Source organism: Tetrao urogallus (assembly GCF_951394365.1).
Source record: "Tetrao urogallus genome assembly, chromosome: 1".
NCBI classification, from domain to species: domain Eukaryota; kingdom Metazoa; phylum Chordata; class Aves; order Galliformes; family Phasianidae; genus Tetrao; species Tetrao urogallus.
In genome coordinates this window covers 146,573,383-146,588,992 of record NC_136813.1, presented here as the reverse complement: position 1 = coordinate 146,588,992, position 15,610 = coordinate 146,573,383, and the positions used below count along the sequence as shown (strand labels likewise).

The window sequence follows — 15,610 nt, the reverse complement described above, 5'->3', positions numbered from 1 at the left end:
GGCAGAGGCGGCAGCGCCGCTGGGCCCCATGGCGGCGGCGACGGAGCGGACGGACGAGCTGGTGCGCGAGTATCTGCTGTTCCGCGGCTTCACCGCCGCTCTGAAGCAGCTGGACGCGGAGATCAAGGCGGACCGGGAGAAGGGCTTCCGGGTGAGCGGGAGCCGCGGCCCCTTCCCTGTGGGGCGGTGGGCAGGCCGCGGGGTGGCGGGGCTGAGAGCCTGTCTGGGGGCAGCTCCCCTGAGGCGCCGCCGCCGAGCCGGGCTGGGCCCCGCGTCCCCTGTGAGGGCGGGGCTGGAGCCGGGGCCGCGAGGAACCGCTGCGTGGTCCTCTGAGGGCGGCGGGCTGCCGTTAGGGATCTTCGTGCCCGTCTCGCTGATAGATGGCGTTCGGGGTAACGGCGCTAAGAAGCGGCGGCGCGTCTTCCTCTTGCTGTGCTGCCGTCTTGTCGGCTAAGCACGGCTCTTCCCTTTCGTCCAAAAATAACGCTGTTTTCCGAGCGAGCCCTCGCGTGACAGCAGCCGCCTCCTGCGCTCTCAGGTGGATAAGATCGTGGAGCAGCTGCAGCAGTTCGTGCAGAGCTACGACCTGGCTGCGCTGCGGGACTACTGGAGCTACCTGGATCGCCGTCTCTTCAGCCGGCTGGAAGATGTGTACCGACCGACGGTGAACAAGCTGAAAACCAGCCTGTATCGATACTACCTCGTCCATACCGTGCAGGTGGGGAAGGTGGGAGTGGCTGAGTAGATAGCAGTGCTGCATAGAAGGGTTTCATTGCAGCTGAAGGGATGAAGAAGCAGGATTGTTGTCTGTTTCTGCTGGCAGGAATCAGAAAGTCCTTATGTGAACTACAGCTCCTGAGGAATCAGAGAGTGGGAGGGTCTCAAAGAAAAGATGGTAGGGTTGGAGTTTAGTTGATAAAAGAGGGAGAAATGAGCTTCAAGTTTGGACAAGGTAATGTGGGAGAGAAAGCAAAACTGTTTTTTCCCCCTTCTGAATAGAAGAGAAAATAGTAAGCTCAAGTTGGAGCAGAAATATCTCAATGATGCCTTAAAAAAAAAAAAAAAAAAAAAAAAAAAAAAAAAAAAAAAAAAAAAAAAAAAAAAAAAAGCATTACATGGGGAGAGCACTGGCAAGCAGGGTAGACAAGCACCTGTCAAGAGTGTTCAATTTCTTAAAGCTTATGGGTAATGTTTCCCCCTTGATTGAAAACTTGAAATTATGAATGCTGGGGGAGGAAGCAAAATCTAATGCATATTTCTGGAAATGTGGTTTTGTTCTCTTGTCCTGGGCTTAACTTGGGAGTGTGACTGTAACAAATATAATGCATCAGATGTATTTCTTCAGGGTGCTTCTGTGGTGGAACTGTTCAATTTGAAGTATACTGTAGTAATGTATGTGAACTTGCATCTTATGTAAGTATGCAGAGTGCACTGGTTTAGCTGGAAATCATGTAAAGAATTGGCTTGATTCATTTCCCCAGCCTTTAAACAAGACTGCAGTGAGTAGAAAAAAGGTTGGATTAAGCATATTTGGGAGCTTCTTCTAGCGCATCTAGCGTATTCTTTTGTTCCCAGATGAACCTGAAATCTAACCACTTGCTCTCTTGGGTAGTGAAAGTAGTTTCTACTGCATTCATCACTCAAACAATATTCTAAGTACCTGCAGGTTGGTTTGGCTGGAAGTGTGAGAGCTGTTCCTGTTGTATTTCAGACTGGCCGCAATGACAAAGCGCAGGAGTTCTTCCTCAAGCAGGCCTCTGAGCTGCAGAACCAGGCAGAGTGGAAGGATTGGTTTGTCCTGCCTTTCCTCCCTGCCCCAGACTCCAACCCCACCTTCGCCACCTATTTTTCACGCCAGTGGGCAGATACGTTTATTGTGTCTCTGCACAACTTTCTGAGTGTCTTATTTCAGTGCATGCATATCCTTTTTTTTGGTAACTAATGATTAAATCTCTCTTACTCTAGTGTTATGCTTACTGTTCTTAGTGCCAAGAGTACAATATTACAGAACCTGTTGCTTTCAGGTAATTTCAGGGCCCCGCCTTAATAGGAAGCTGGTGTTTTCCAGAGGATGTTAGAGTAGTTATTATTCAATTATCTAATGACATGTTATGCTCCCTGGGCACCAACGATTGTGGTTGCTGCTAACACTGAACTCAAACCTTTGCTTCTGACTAGAACAGCAGTCAGAAATCTTGTTACGTGGTGTAGTGCAAAACAGGCGTGCAACCTTGGGTCCAGAGCTGTCTCCTCTTAGACCATTGTCTGGGTGTATCCATTCACAGCGGTGTGTAGTGATAGCCCAATATTGTTACTACTCTTCTGGCCTCAGATATTTCTCTCTGATGATATGGACTGAGCACTTTTGCTGTCTTTAAGGCAAGTGGTGATGAGGGTTAGCTGTGAAGTTTGTTAGAGTCAAGGCAAGTTGTTGCCTTGAGTTTTTCTTTAATGTTTCTCACCAGTGCCAGTCATTCTGAACTTTGAAGCTGAATGTCACAGAAGCAGCCTCATACAAGAAGAAAATGAATCCCTGCGGCATAAGGTCAGAATTGAAGTCACTCTTTGTTTGCTGGTTGTTTAAGGCTGTGTGTTTTGTGATGTTGGGTTTGTGTGTCCAAACAAGTTGTATCCCTTCAATTTAGAGCAGTTATTCCAAGGTAGATTCTTATATAAATCCTTTCTTTTGGTTAATCTTTCAACTGCCTCCAGCAAGCTTAGGGCAGTGGTCGTATGGTAACTGATATGTCTGTGTAGGACATCACTGTGCCTCTGCTGGAGGTGACTCTATGAGAGGTGACTCACTCTGTGCTATCTGCTGGGTGCAGACACTGTGCAAATGCCTTTTCTGCTACACTGGCATTTCTGACAAGCTGAAAGTAGTGGGAGGTAAAGTGCTTGTGTGATGGACTTTATGCTAAAACTTATGGAGAGTATTCAGGGTCACCTCCAAAATTTAGCTGACAGCACAGTAAAAAGTGGCAGTACCCTGCAGTGAAGATGCAGAAGCTGTTCCTGCTGAAATAGCCACTTTACCATGGTCAAAATGCACATAAAATAGTCTAGTTGAACTAATGCAAATGGGAAACAGATATTCACAATTCTAGATCTTACAGGAAACTGCAAGAAGCACTGACTTGCTCCAGCAAGATGTCCCCCAGCTCTATCTCATTTTGTTATTACCTTTCCTAGATGCTTATAGAGAAGATGTAAAAGTATAATTATTGGAGAGATTTGAGAAATGTACAGTGTGACCTGAGCAGGGTGTGGAGCTGGATTTCAAGGTAGCCTGATGACACTGGCTACAGTGCACCCAGGCATCTTGCCAAGCCCTGGGCTGTGGAAAGGAGATTACCTTCTAGGCTTGGTGCCTGCACATGCTTGCCACCAGTCATGTGGAGGGCTTTGGCTTTGAGCTGCCTGTGTGCAGTGGCAGGCTGATCCGGGCTGCCCAGGCCAGCTCATTTCCCAGCACAGTTAATGCCGTTACAGCAACAGCACAAGGAGAGGAGTAGAGGATTTTAAACAGGCTTCAGTTTCATATCTGTAAAGTACTGTTGTTTTGACTACTTGGACTGATGTGATCTTCAGCTGGTCACAGCAACTTTCTTCCCTCCCTGACCGTCTAAGACCCTTGAAATTAGAAAAATGAACAACTTCAGCCTGTAGGAAAGTGGTGCACTCTGGTGTAATTTCTGCTTACTTATTTGGTTCTTTCTTCTCTTGTAGCTATTTGCTTTGCAGGCTGAATCCTCCCGCATGAAGAAAGAGGAACTGGAAACGGAAGAAGCAGTTGTGCATCACAAGCTGCCTGCGTATGTGGCCAACATGGATCGGCTCGGGGACTCTGAGCTGTGAGTGCCTGCAGGGGAGGATGGGCCCTGCTGCTTTTATGTGGCTCAGGGAGACTCTAGGAGTGCCATTTCCTTTTTTGTTGGAGAAAATTTCTGCTATGATGTCTATTTCCCACTCTTTGAGAGAGATTCTTGCTGGTTATTGGGAACTGAAGCACACAAAGAAGTGACTCTGCTTTGGTCTCAGCATTATACCAGGGCATTCTGGGCAGCCAGGACACTGGTAGCGGTGCAATACCCTGAAGCACTGCTCAGATATTTTCTTTAGTGGCAGTGAGTGCTTTGTGTTGTTCTTAAATGCTGTTCCTGCATCACATAGAGGGGTCATTGTTCCACAGAGACAGGCTTTCTTGCTCAGTTATACTTGAGTTTCCTCATAAATCTGCACTTTAATCTGTTGATCAAATTACGCTGCTCTCAGTAACAAAAAGTTCTAATGGAGGTCACACTTAAAATCTTACTTTTAGTGTAGAATTTCTGATTGAAGAGGTTCACCTGCAGAACTGTCTTGATAACTGCTCTGCGCAGGACAAGTCACAGAGTTTAATTTGAGATCTCTTTGGCCTAGCTACAAAAAGCCCTGATGTTCACCTGCACCTGTGGGAGAGAGTGATGCAAGGAATGAGCTAATAGAATTGCCATATTTTTAACCATCTCTATTAGAAAAACTTACTTTAAAAGTGGTCTTTCTTGTGTGGACAACTCTTGTGTTAACATGGTGGCTAATTCTGGTTGTATTTTCTATGTCTCTGGCCCAAAGTTTATTTTTGGTAGAACATTTCCCTCTTTTAAGACAGAATGAGACAGTGGAGGTGGCTATTCCTCCTCCTCTGTGTGCTACCCTCCTTTCAGAGGAAGCTGTAGTGTAGAAAATCTCAGTTATGTTCTGGGAAACAGTTGCTGCTCTAGGTGCTGTGGGTTAAGGGAGGTGTGTGTTTTCAGAAGTTGAGGACCTGAGCTTTAAAGTTGGTGAACGTAACCTGCTGCATATCTCAGGGTGTTGAGTGAAACCCTGTATGTTGCCTTTCAGACAGGTCTGCTTTCAGCCGTGAATTGGAAACCCAGGCTGAAGAAGTTATTTGGAGAAATGTGTTCTTGTGTTTCCCTTGCATTCTCTCTATACTAACCCTGAGTGGAAGGAATAGGAGTTTAAGGTGACCATGCATGTGATTTAGCAACAGCTGGGCCCACCAACTCTATGACACTACAAGAAGTGAGTGTTGGTTCCAGTGATTTATAGTGATCTGCTTTAAACAGTAACACAGGATATTTCTGAAACATTTTTTTCATGTTCAGTGCTCCATGAGCTTGGGAAAGAAGACACGTCCTCCAGAGTTTCAAGCAGCAGGCACTGTTCTTGTTGGGTCATCTCTGATCAGGTTGTCTGTCTGCAGTTCCATGTCCTGTTTATTATTTCTTTTTAATTTTGTTTAGTGATATGACCTGCAGCCAGAGAAGTACTGCACATTCTCTTCAGTCTCGAGGAGGCTTTCTCTCCTCTCTTCTCTCCCAGAGTAAAAAGGGCCCTGCCAGACCAGCTCAGCCAAGTGGGGCTTCTCCAACGCAGACTAGCAGCGTGCTGCTAGGGAAGAAGGAACCAGCAAATCACCAGGTGATTCTCAACTTGATTCATTGAAAGGTGCTCAGTAACCAAGGAGTTGACTTGCAGCACAGCATTGCTCCAAGCTTTTGCTTTCACTTGGAGGAGGGGGAGGAAAAGGAATGTTCTTTCTTGCCCATGTACACTGGGTATAAATGCAGTACAAGAAGAGCTGAAGGTCATGTCTAGGGACTTGTAAATCCCTTGTGGATGTTTAGGTTGTTGTTTTTTTTTTTTTTTTTTTTTTTTTGGGGGGGGGGGGGAGGGGGGGTGCCTGCTCTTTTGCTTTCTTCTGCAGCCTTGTACAAGTAAAACTTTGCCAATTCATTCCTCTGCCTTCCAGAGTGCCAAAGGAAAAGAAGGAACAGCAAGCAGTAAGGATGGGAAGAGCCACTTTAGTGGGTTAGTAGCAGGTGAGTCGAGCTCCCTGCAGCAGCGTCAGAAGCGCTTGCAAGAGCATGGGAAGGAAAGGAGAGAGCTGCTGTCAAAAGGGACCTCTCAGGTACTGGGCAACACTGTGAGACTGGGCAGTGGAGGGCTGGCAGTTTCTGTTTTTATGCTAGATGGTATGACAAATGCAAATGTTCCAGTTAAGCTCCTGGTTTGCTGCTCAAATCAGCTGTATCAAAGGTTAACCTCTGTGGTTAATCAACTCCTTCCGCTCTCAGATTATTTCTTTGTCCCTAGATGGGACTCAGCGCTGACATTTTAAATAGAGTTGCTGTTTGTCATGATGTCAACAGCCTTGTGTTCAAATACTTTTTTATAATCCCCTTAGTGGCATGGCTCTTCCATCCCTCAGAAGTACACAGTTGTAAGATGATCTCAATGTTAATCTTTAAATAGAAAGATAAGAAATGCTGTTCCAAAAAATCATGCAGCACAGATTTCTGAATCTTTCTCTTTCTGTCAGTTACACTCTCATGCTGGTTTGTGCACATTCTGTGTGGACAGCAAAAAAGTTACAAGCTTTCCTGGATAGGAGTGGAAATGTATCCCCACACAAAACTGCAAGGATCACCCCATGTGAAGGATGTCCTGCTTTCTAGTATGGTGATAAAAGGGCCTGGAGCACCTCTATTATGGGGAGAGGAGGTGTGGGAGGCAAAGGGCTGAGGCCAGACTCTTCTCAGCAGCGTGTGGTGATAGGACAAGGGGAAATGGCCACTAACTGAAGCATAGGAAGTTCTGAGCAAACGTGCAGAATTTCTTCACAGGATGTGGGCAGTCTGTTCCAGTGCTCCAGAGGGGGTTGCAGTGTCTCTTCCTGTGGAGATGTTCAGGACCAGCCTGGATGCCTGCCTCTGCAATCTGATCTAGGGAGCCTGCTTTGGCAGGGGGTTGGACTCGATGGTCTCTAGAGGTCCCTTCCAGCCTCTACAATTCTGTGATTCTGTGATAATAAAACAGTGTCTGAAGTTAAACTGCTGAAGGTCAGTGGACTGCTGCTGTTCACCTGCATGTTGTCTGGCTTCCAGCAGCCATGTGGTATTTTGAAACTGCACCAGAGGAAGGATGGCATCATCTTAGCCATGTTAGTACTGGCTATATAAGCAAGTCCCCTGCAGGAGAGGTGGTGCTGAGGGACTGGCACTTATCAGCTGATATGTGTGGCTGTTCTACATGAGGCACGCTGCCTTGGAGAGATGTTATTCCATCAGAGTGTTCCAGGCTGTGTGAGAACTTTGTTCTTCGTGACTTATCTAAAAGACTTTATTAAACACTAGTCAGAATGTTGCGGACTCCCCCCCTGCCCACCAAATGTCCTTTGGCCTCCCTTTTGCTGTGATGCTCCAGGTTAAGGCAGCAGTTTCCTGCCTTTGCAGAAGTTGTGTCTGGTCCTCCTGGCGAAGCTGATACTGTTTAGCTTACTGCTGTATACAGTGCATATAAGCAAAAAGGAAGCTGAAAGGCTGTACTGTTTTTTTTACTTGAGTGCCATTCATTGCTAGTTATCTCCCCACTTTTAATTATTACAGAGTGAGGCACTCTTGGATTTGTTTCCCAGTCTTTTCCAGTTTTGTGAATTCAGATGATTTAATTATGCAGTGTTTGACCTTTTGCTCAAGATATGTCACTACTAACATATCCTTGACTTATTTATAGGGAGCGGAAATCCATTATCATGCAGACTCTTTAGGCATTTTTATCTTGAGAGAATGATGTAGATAAGGTGGTTTGCACGTGTTTTACTGACTCGTGCTCTGTGTCCCCTCCTAGTGACAAACTACTTGTGTGTGCCACGATGGATGTCTTGTCTCTCTTACATACCTTCAACTCCTAAAAATCCAGTTGTTCTAACGCTGTCTGTCCTGTCAAAAAGATTTTGAGCTTCTGGACTTGTGTGTTGACTCTGCAGTTGTCATTAGTTGGCTGCATTGACTGCCATATTACGCACAGATTAAATACCTGTCAGACAAGCATAGTCCATCCACTGTGGCTTACCATCCTCTAAGAGCTTTTGTGAAGATTGTACTATATGTTATGAAGTCATAAGTAATTCTTGCTTTAGGCAGCGTAGGTTGATGTTTGATTGCAAATCTGTGCTTGAATAGTGTCAGATGAGCCTCTGATATCAGCTTGGGTATCAGCTGAGCAGAGACGCTGCAGTTCCTTTGATCCTAATAGGAATCTGTATGACTGGGTATGTTGTGGGGGTGTATAAGAGACCCTACAACCAAGGAGGTCGTATCAAATGGGACAGTTGTGCAATTTGCTATCCCTGTGCTCAGGAAGAAGGTCTGTTGGCAGAAAAGGACTTGAGCTGGCAGCGCTTCTGTTTCAGTACAGCAGTTTCTTTGTTCTTTCTCCCAGTGAGCAGTGTGGCTGAAAAGCTTGATCTGATGCTGCCTCCTTGTATTTCACACGGGATTTCTTCCTACAGGTTCAGAGTGCTGAGAAGAAAGCAGATATTAGTGCATCTGAGCCAGAGCCATGTTCAGAGCCACAAGCTGACCAAGCAGAGACTTCAACCAAGATGCCTGCCAGCAGTACGGAGTCTGTTGGGGTTCGGCAAGAGCAGCCTTTCATTGTCCTGAGCCAGGAGGAGTATGGGGAGCACCACTCATCTATTATGTACTGCAGGTAATAGGCTGGCAGAAGAGGGCTCTATCCTAGAAACCTCTCCAGAGGACCAGCCATGTCTGGCCTCTTCTTGCATTGAGAGTGGACAAAGATTTTTGTGATAGGAGAATGTCAGTAGGGAGGAAATTCCCAGTGAAAGCACATCTGTGTTGCTTAAGAGCAAAGCATGCAAAACAGTGCAGTGAAATTCTGATTCCTACAACAGGAATTGGAGCCTGTGTGGCCAGGTGAGAAAAGATTACTGGGATACATATTGGCATCTAAGAGCTTCAGGGAGAAAAATATCTAATCCATTTCTTTCTGCACATAGGGTGGATTGTTCTGGACGGAGGGTGGCCAGCTTGGATGTCGATGGTGTCATCAAAGTGTGGTCTTTTAACCCCATAATGCAAACTAAAGCTTCATCTATTTCCAAGTCTCCGCTGCTCTCTCTAGAATGGGCAACCAAGCGTGATCGGCTGGTGAGTAGTTTGTGCACATGGAGACTTGAGAGTCTCAGCTGATGGAGCTCTGTTGTTATGTTTCACACTACCTTCTAGGTGGCAGCACTGCAGATAAAATCAGCAGAACAGTTAGTTTCCACTTAAGGGAGAATTGAAGCCCATAGGGTCTAATAAAAGCCAGAGAGTGAGGTGTGTGCTTTGTGTATTGAGCACGAAATTCATTCCTGCTTGCCCTGAAACATAACTTTCTGAGCTGTGGCATTTGAACAGGGCAGCTCCATTGAGAGAATTGACTTTCTGCAGGCTGTCGCTTGTATAGGCAGGCAGAGCCACAGCAGCCTGTGGGAACCTTGCAGCAGGGTGCTGTGGAGCTTCACTCACACTCTGAGCCAGAAGCAGAAGAGAGAACAAGGGTGTGATGTTGGCGTCTTGGTTTGTGCAGGTGTGAAAATGGCTCCAGGCCACTTCTACACTGTTGTCTTCCACCGCTAGGGGTCAATACTTGCATAAGGGCTTGAATGCTCGATAAGTATCACGGCTGTTTAAATGTTTCTTTCCCATAAACATTTTCCCTCTAATTCTGTTACTAGAGAGGGTTTTAAATTATGTGCTGTCTATGCAGTCATTAATATTTCTTCTGCTTGGGGGAATTTTTCCTTCTATAGAGAGGTTTTTCTCTGAAATATGTGGGGATGCAGCAGCAATTCAGGCTCTGAAGGGAGAAGGCTTTGCTTGCTTCACTTTCCTTGAAAGTACATCTCTCCGTTACTTCATTTTTAAATTGTGGCACCACTGGGAACACATGTATGAGCCCTTCTGAATAATTTAATTCTTCTCTGGGTGAAAGGGTGTGGTTTCTTCTTGGCTTTCCCTTCAGATCAGATTGTTGATTACGTGTTACTCTTCCGGTACTCCCATAGATGTTGAGACTCCATGTGGAATTAGCATCTTAAAATTTAGAACCGCATTCCAGGAAGTGGCTTGTACTTCACCTCTTTGCTTATCAGGCCTTTTTCTCACAATGTCTGGAAAGGAAAGCAGTGCTTTTACCCCACTTCCTGTGGCTTTACAGTTGTCTTACTCAGCATGATATACACAGAAAGACAGGATATACCTGCAGGAGTTATGTATAATCAAAATGCATGAACTGGGGGGAAAAGAAGCATTATGGTGTTGGCAGTTACTGCATGGCATTGTTGTACATTTCCCTCACACTCCTTCATCTGTTCCTTGCTGGTTTCAAGCTACTGCTTGGCAGTGGAGTTGGGACAGTTCGTCTTTATGACACGGAAGCAAAGAAGAATCTCTGTGAAATTAGCATTGATGAAGACATGCCCAGGTAACTATCAAATGCTGATTTATGTCTTTGGGTCTGTATGTATATATACACATGTGTACACATACATGCACGTATGTACATGTGTATGTGTTTTTGTAGACATGTATATTTATGTACCTGTATCTTGTTAGTTCTGATTGTACAAAGATATTGTAACTGCAGTACCTCTTAGTCTTTGGGCAGAAGGCAATCTCTGAGTGGAGTAAAATTAATCAGGTACACTGGAGAGACTCACAGTTTGCCTAAGCACATGAATCATACCCTCCTTTACAGTGCATGTGAGATAGAGGACCTGTCTTTCATGGCAGAATGAGGAGCTGAATAGCCTTCCTGAGGCAGTTGCTGGAGAGAAGCATTTCACACTCTCTGCTATATTTCAGAATCCTGTCGCTTGCCTGCAGTCCAAGTGGTGCTTCCTTTGTCTGTTCTGCAGCAGCCCAAAGCCCCATCTCCCACATGGACTTCTCAGTAGTCACCTCTGGGGGCAAAAGCATGAACCAAGTTCCTGGGAAGCTGTTGCTGTGGGACACTAAAACAATGAAGCAGCAGGTACTTGCTGGGTTCCTTTCCTTTCTAGGTCTGCTTGCTGAGAATGAATACCTCCTCTTCTAACGTGTAGGCTTTCTTTCTAAATTACTCTGACTTTCACTGTGGTGTGAGCTGTTCATCTCCGTCTAGCATGCTCCAGAACTGCTGTAGACAAGTTTCAGTTGTATGGCAGCTGGTCGCTATCTTCAAAACTCTTCTAGCCATGTATTCAAGTGCCTCTCAACCTGTGTTGTTTGTTTGTTTTTAAAATTAAGAACTGCTTTCTGAGAATTGGTCTTACATCATCTCTGTTGGATCAGATTCTGGCAGTGAATCCTGGTCCCATCCCTCACCTTTGACCTGTGCTTTCCCTGATGCATAGGAGACTGAAACAAACATGCACTAGTGTCTGCCAGAAGCTGGTTTTGCAGCTTTAAGGATGTTTTCGAGATAGCTGCATCTTGGCTGAGGTAAACTGTTGATCAGACATCACAGTTAAATGCAGCTGCCAACCCTAAAGTCTGTGGTTGTGAAAGGTATAGGAGTTCAAACTGCAGGAGCTCTTGTTATTTGATACCATCTTCCTTCCCTCCCCTGGAGTATAGCTGCTTAGCATTTCAGATCCATTAGAGGCTTTTAGGCGTTCATATAGACTTTTCCTTCTAGTTGCAGTTCTCCCTGGAGCCTGAGCCTATTGCTATTAACTGCACAGCCTTCAACCACAATGGCAACCTGCTGGTCACAGGGGCTGCGGATGGGATTGTTCGTCTCTTTGGTATGTTGGAACTGAGTGGTGAGGTGGTCTCTTGATGTCACTTGCTGGCTGCGAAGCTCCAGCATCCTTCTCTTTTCAGGAGGGAGGCAACAGTGCATTGTGACCAAATGTTAAGCTGGAAGTTGCTTTCTGTCCTCCACAACCACTCTCGGGGTAAATTGACAAACTTTCCCTTGAGGACATTATGTGAAAGCCCTAATACTGCTGGATTTGTTTCCTTCCTGCTGAGGGGGAGCAAAGCTAACTTGCATTTGAGTCATGTCATGTTGGATGTGCCAGAGGCTGCCCTGAAAGGATTACTGATTGAAGGCAAAGACTTCATGCAGGTCTTTCTTCATTGGACAGTTTCAGTTTCTGGCCTCTTCAGTTTCAGATTCTGGCCTCTTTAGTTTATCCTTGTGATAAAGGCAGCTGGAGCCTTCCTTCTTTGTGAGAAAGGATCTGCTTTTGCCACAGTGGCTGAGCTGTGAGGGTAGGTGTGAGGACAGAGGTAGCAGCAGCTGTGGGAGTGAATAAGATTGCAAGGGCAGGAGAATAAAGGTGGCAGTGTCTTTTGGTACAGAGTGAGTGCAGTTGACACTGAGCACTAAAGCTGGAGGAGGCAGTGGCCAGTTATAGATGGTGACTGTAGTCAGTGGAATTCAAAGCTACACATTGGAGAATAAAGATAGGATGCTCTGAGGCTGGATTGTGCTCCCACTGTCTGGAGTAGCGGGCTGTTATAGTGTCCTTATTAATGTAAATGGTCTCTCCTCACCCCAGCTCTGTGTGAGTACTGGGAATGTTTCAGTACTGATTCTTCCCTCAGATATGCAGCAGCATGAGTGTGCCATGAGCTGGAAGGCACATGATGGGGAAGTCTACTCCGTTGAGTTCAGCTATGATGAGAACACTGTCTACAGCATAGGCGAGGATGGCAAGGTGAGCTCTAGGTGACTTGCATTGGTCAGCTGGTGTAAAGAACCCTTTGTGAGTCCACTCTTTTAGGTGTTTTTATTGTTATCCATACCATGTGAATCTGCAGGCTGGTAACCACATTCATACGTGCAGAGCACCACCCAGCTTCATTTATTATCTGTAGAGATGGTGGCCAGAAAGTGCATTAGCAGCTGAAGATGCTTTGGACTTTGCATGCAAACCCTGCTCTTGGTGAAACATTTCCTTCCTAGGGAATCCAGGCAAAGATGACCTTTCTGTGCTCCTGAAATCACCATATTTAAGGTCTGAGACGTCCTGGGGAGCAGATCCTTGTTAACTTAGCATGAACTTCCTTGCAAGTAGCTCTCAATTGCTTATAACAAATGCTTCAATTTCTGTAGTTCCAAAGTCTCTAGCAATAGAGATTTGGCTCAGGCCAAAGATGTTTAATGGTGACAGGGGTCCTTGACTGGTGAAAGTTGAGTGAAATCCCAGCAGGATCCTGCCTGTACTATGGAAGTATTCATATGCAATAATTCATTATGCTTATGAAACATAATGCATATGTGTGCCTGGGTGGTAGGCACACTTGCTGCCTTTGCGTCCCATGTTTTGTAAATATAGCCACATAGAGCTGTGAAAATGCTGTCTTCTGTTTGTGTGAGATATCCCCCTCTCTTAAAAATGGTGAATGGCCCCTCTATATTCCAGTCAATTTAACTATGGGCTTTTATAATTTATTTTTTTCTATTCTAGTTTATTCAGTGGAACATCCACAAAAGTGGCTTGAAGATCTCAGAGTATGCTCTTCCCAGTGAAGCTACAGGTCCCTTTGTGCTGTCTGGATACAGTGGATACAAACAAGTCCAATTCCCACGAGGAAGACTTTTTGCCTTTGACTCTGAGGGGAACTATATGCTGACATGTTCTTCGACTGGGGGAGTCATTTTTAAGGTAAGTTCACAAAATGATGAGAAACTCCCTTTTGCATCCAAACACTTGTAACAAGGCTGCAACTTGCCTACCTCTGCTTTGTGAAACTTGCTGTTCAGTTTGATGTGTGGTCTGTACTGCATGCATTTTGGCATTGTGTGCTGTTCAAGCAAGTGTGTGAACTCCAGGAGTGATATACTTTGGTGCTAAGTGCCCAAGACAAAAGTTTGTGGTTTTTTTTTTTTTTTTTAATTTATTGACTATGACTGTTCCAACTGCTCATCTGTAATCTGCATCATGTGCTTGCTATGCCAGTCCCAGACTGATTATTTCCTTGTCATGTGTGCGCAGCACTGAAGTAAGAATAAGCCTGAATGGTTTCAATACAAACTGATCACAGCCTACCTTCTTTTGAGTCAGTGCACATCAGAATAAGCCATTACGTGTCAGTTTAAATAGAATTCTTACTTGGCAGCTGGGACATTCAGAGCACCTTCATGAACATGAGCTACAGCTTAAACTTGCCCGTTCCTCACAACTCTGCTCTTAGCCTGTCTTGTTCAGCTACTATAGCTTAGCTGATGTCAGAAGCTGAGCTGTTTAAAATCATGTGCTTCTGTCTTGAGATGGAAAACTCATTTCCTCGTGTGCTACGTAAATATAAGCATACACAATTAAACAGGAAAAAGTATGCTGATAGGGATATGGAGTATGTAGTAGGCTTTGGGTTCTTCTGTGGATACACTGCCCATGCTGCAGCAGCTTGCCTCATTAAATTCTTATACTTTTCTTGTAGTTGAATGGTGAGGACAAGGTCCTGGAGAGCTGCCTTTCCTTGGGAGGACACCGAGCTCCTGTTGTCACAGTGGACTGGAGCACAGCCATGGACTGTGGGACTTGCCTCACTGCCTCTATGGATGGGAAGATTAAGTTAACAACCCTACTGGCTCAAAAGTCTTAATTGGAGCTGTGTTGAAGGAAGAGAGCAGCAGAACTGGGAGGAAAAAAACCGAACAAACAAAAAAGTGTTAACTCCACAGGAACAAACTGCATGGGAAAGAAGGCATGCCACAATCACTCTTTTCATTTTAGCTTTTGCCTCTTGGCAGATGTTAAATACACATGCCAAACCACTGTGCGACAGAATGCCGATATGGGTCTCCTTCAGTGGCAGCAGTGAAAATAGAGCTTCACTGACCCCTTATGGCAGCTGGACTCCCTCTTCTAGGGGGGTCTCAATGTAGCACATGGTTAGGAGGCTGCTGGAATCATGTCAGGGGCTATGTAGACAGAGAAACTGGAGAAGGCATGCATGAGGCAGCACTATGTGTGGTGAAATGGATGGCTCAAACTGGAAAAACCAGTGCAGAACCAGAGTATTATTCGGGTTTAATATTTTTTTTCGTTTTGTGTTGTTGTTTTTCATAAAAAGAAGATACTCCCTTGCATTTGATTCCTGTGCTCTGTTTGTCTATTGCTGCGAAGTGTGGAGGATGGCTGAGGCAGAAACGTGCCAAGAACAGGCTCCTATGTGGAGAAAAGACTATTTTGTTTTCACCAGGTGCTTCCTGCACTGACAGTCTCTCAGTAGGGACTACCAGTACCAGTCATCGAGGAGCAAAAATAGCTGCATTGCTTGGATGTAGTGTGTTCTTTGGCAGTTGCAGAAGGGATCCTGAGTCAGACCTTCTGAAATGCTTGCATTAGAGATCAGAAACTACATAATGCCTGATGTATTTCATGGTGGATAAGAAGACAGAACCTGCCTGGTCCTTCATAATGCTCTATTACCAGAGCTAGCTCCTAAAATACTAAGTATCAGTTGAGTCAGGGGGAACAAGTGCTTGAATGGAAGGGCTGAGTGGATTCAGTCAGTTGATGCTTCTGGAGAGTTGATAAATAGCTGGTCTATCAGCCAAATGGGGGATGTGCTGATCTGCAGAAATTAGCTGTGTAGCAGGGCATAGCTTCTGGGTTAATAAGATGTCAGTGTTTTTGTTTGTTTGTTTGTTTTTTAAAGAAAAAAATGTGCTTCTTTGTTTCTGAAGTCGAGTGTCTGTGCAGTGGAATAGATGAGTGAGTGACATTTGAGTGGAGGTGGCTGGAAATAAAAGCCTCTTGTTTTGCTGAGGAACG

The 15,610-nt window shown here is 45.3% G+C and overlaps 1 protein-coding gene across 1 annotated transcript; it reads left to right on the top strand.

Annotated features, from left to right (window-relative positions):
* Nucleotides 1-28: 28 nt before the first annotated feature.
* On the top strand, nucleotides 29-14,435 carry WDR91 (WD repeat domain 91; the record flags this gene model as incomplete). The annotated part of the gene is made up of 15 exons (XM_079542417.1): nucleotides 29-151; nucleotides 539-718; nucleotides 1,712-1,934; nucleotides 2,466-2,545; nucleotides 3,730-3,854; nucleotides 5,289-5,466; nucleotides 5,798-5,956; nucleotides 8,339-8,538; nucleotides 8,849-8,999; nucleotides 10,226-10,320; nucleotides 10,701-10,869; nucleotides 11,515-11,623; nucleotides 12,432-12,544; nucleotides 13,298-13,495; nucleotides 14,271-14,435. The coding sequence occupies 15 exons, from the start codon at nucleotides 29-31 to the stop codon at nucleotides 14,433-14,435; spliced, it is 2,268 nt and encodes a 755-aa protein (XP_079398543.1).
* Nucleotides 14,436-15,610: the final 1,175 nt, after the last annotated feature.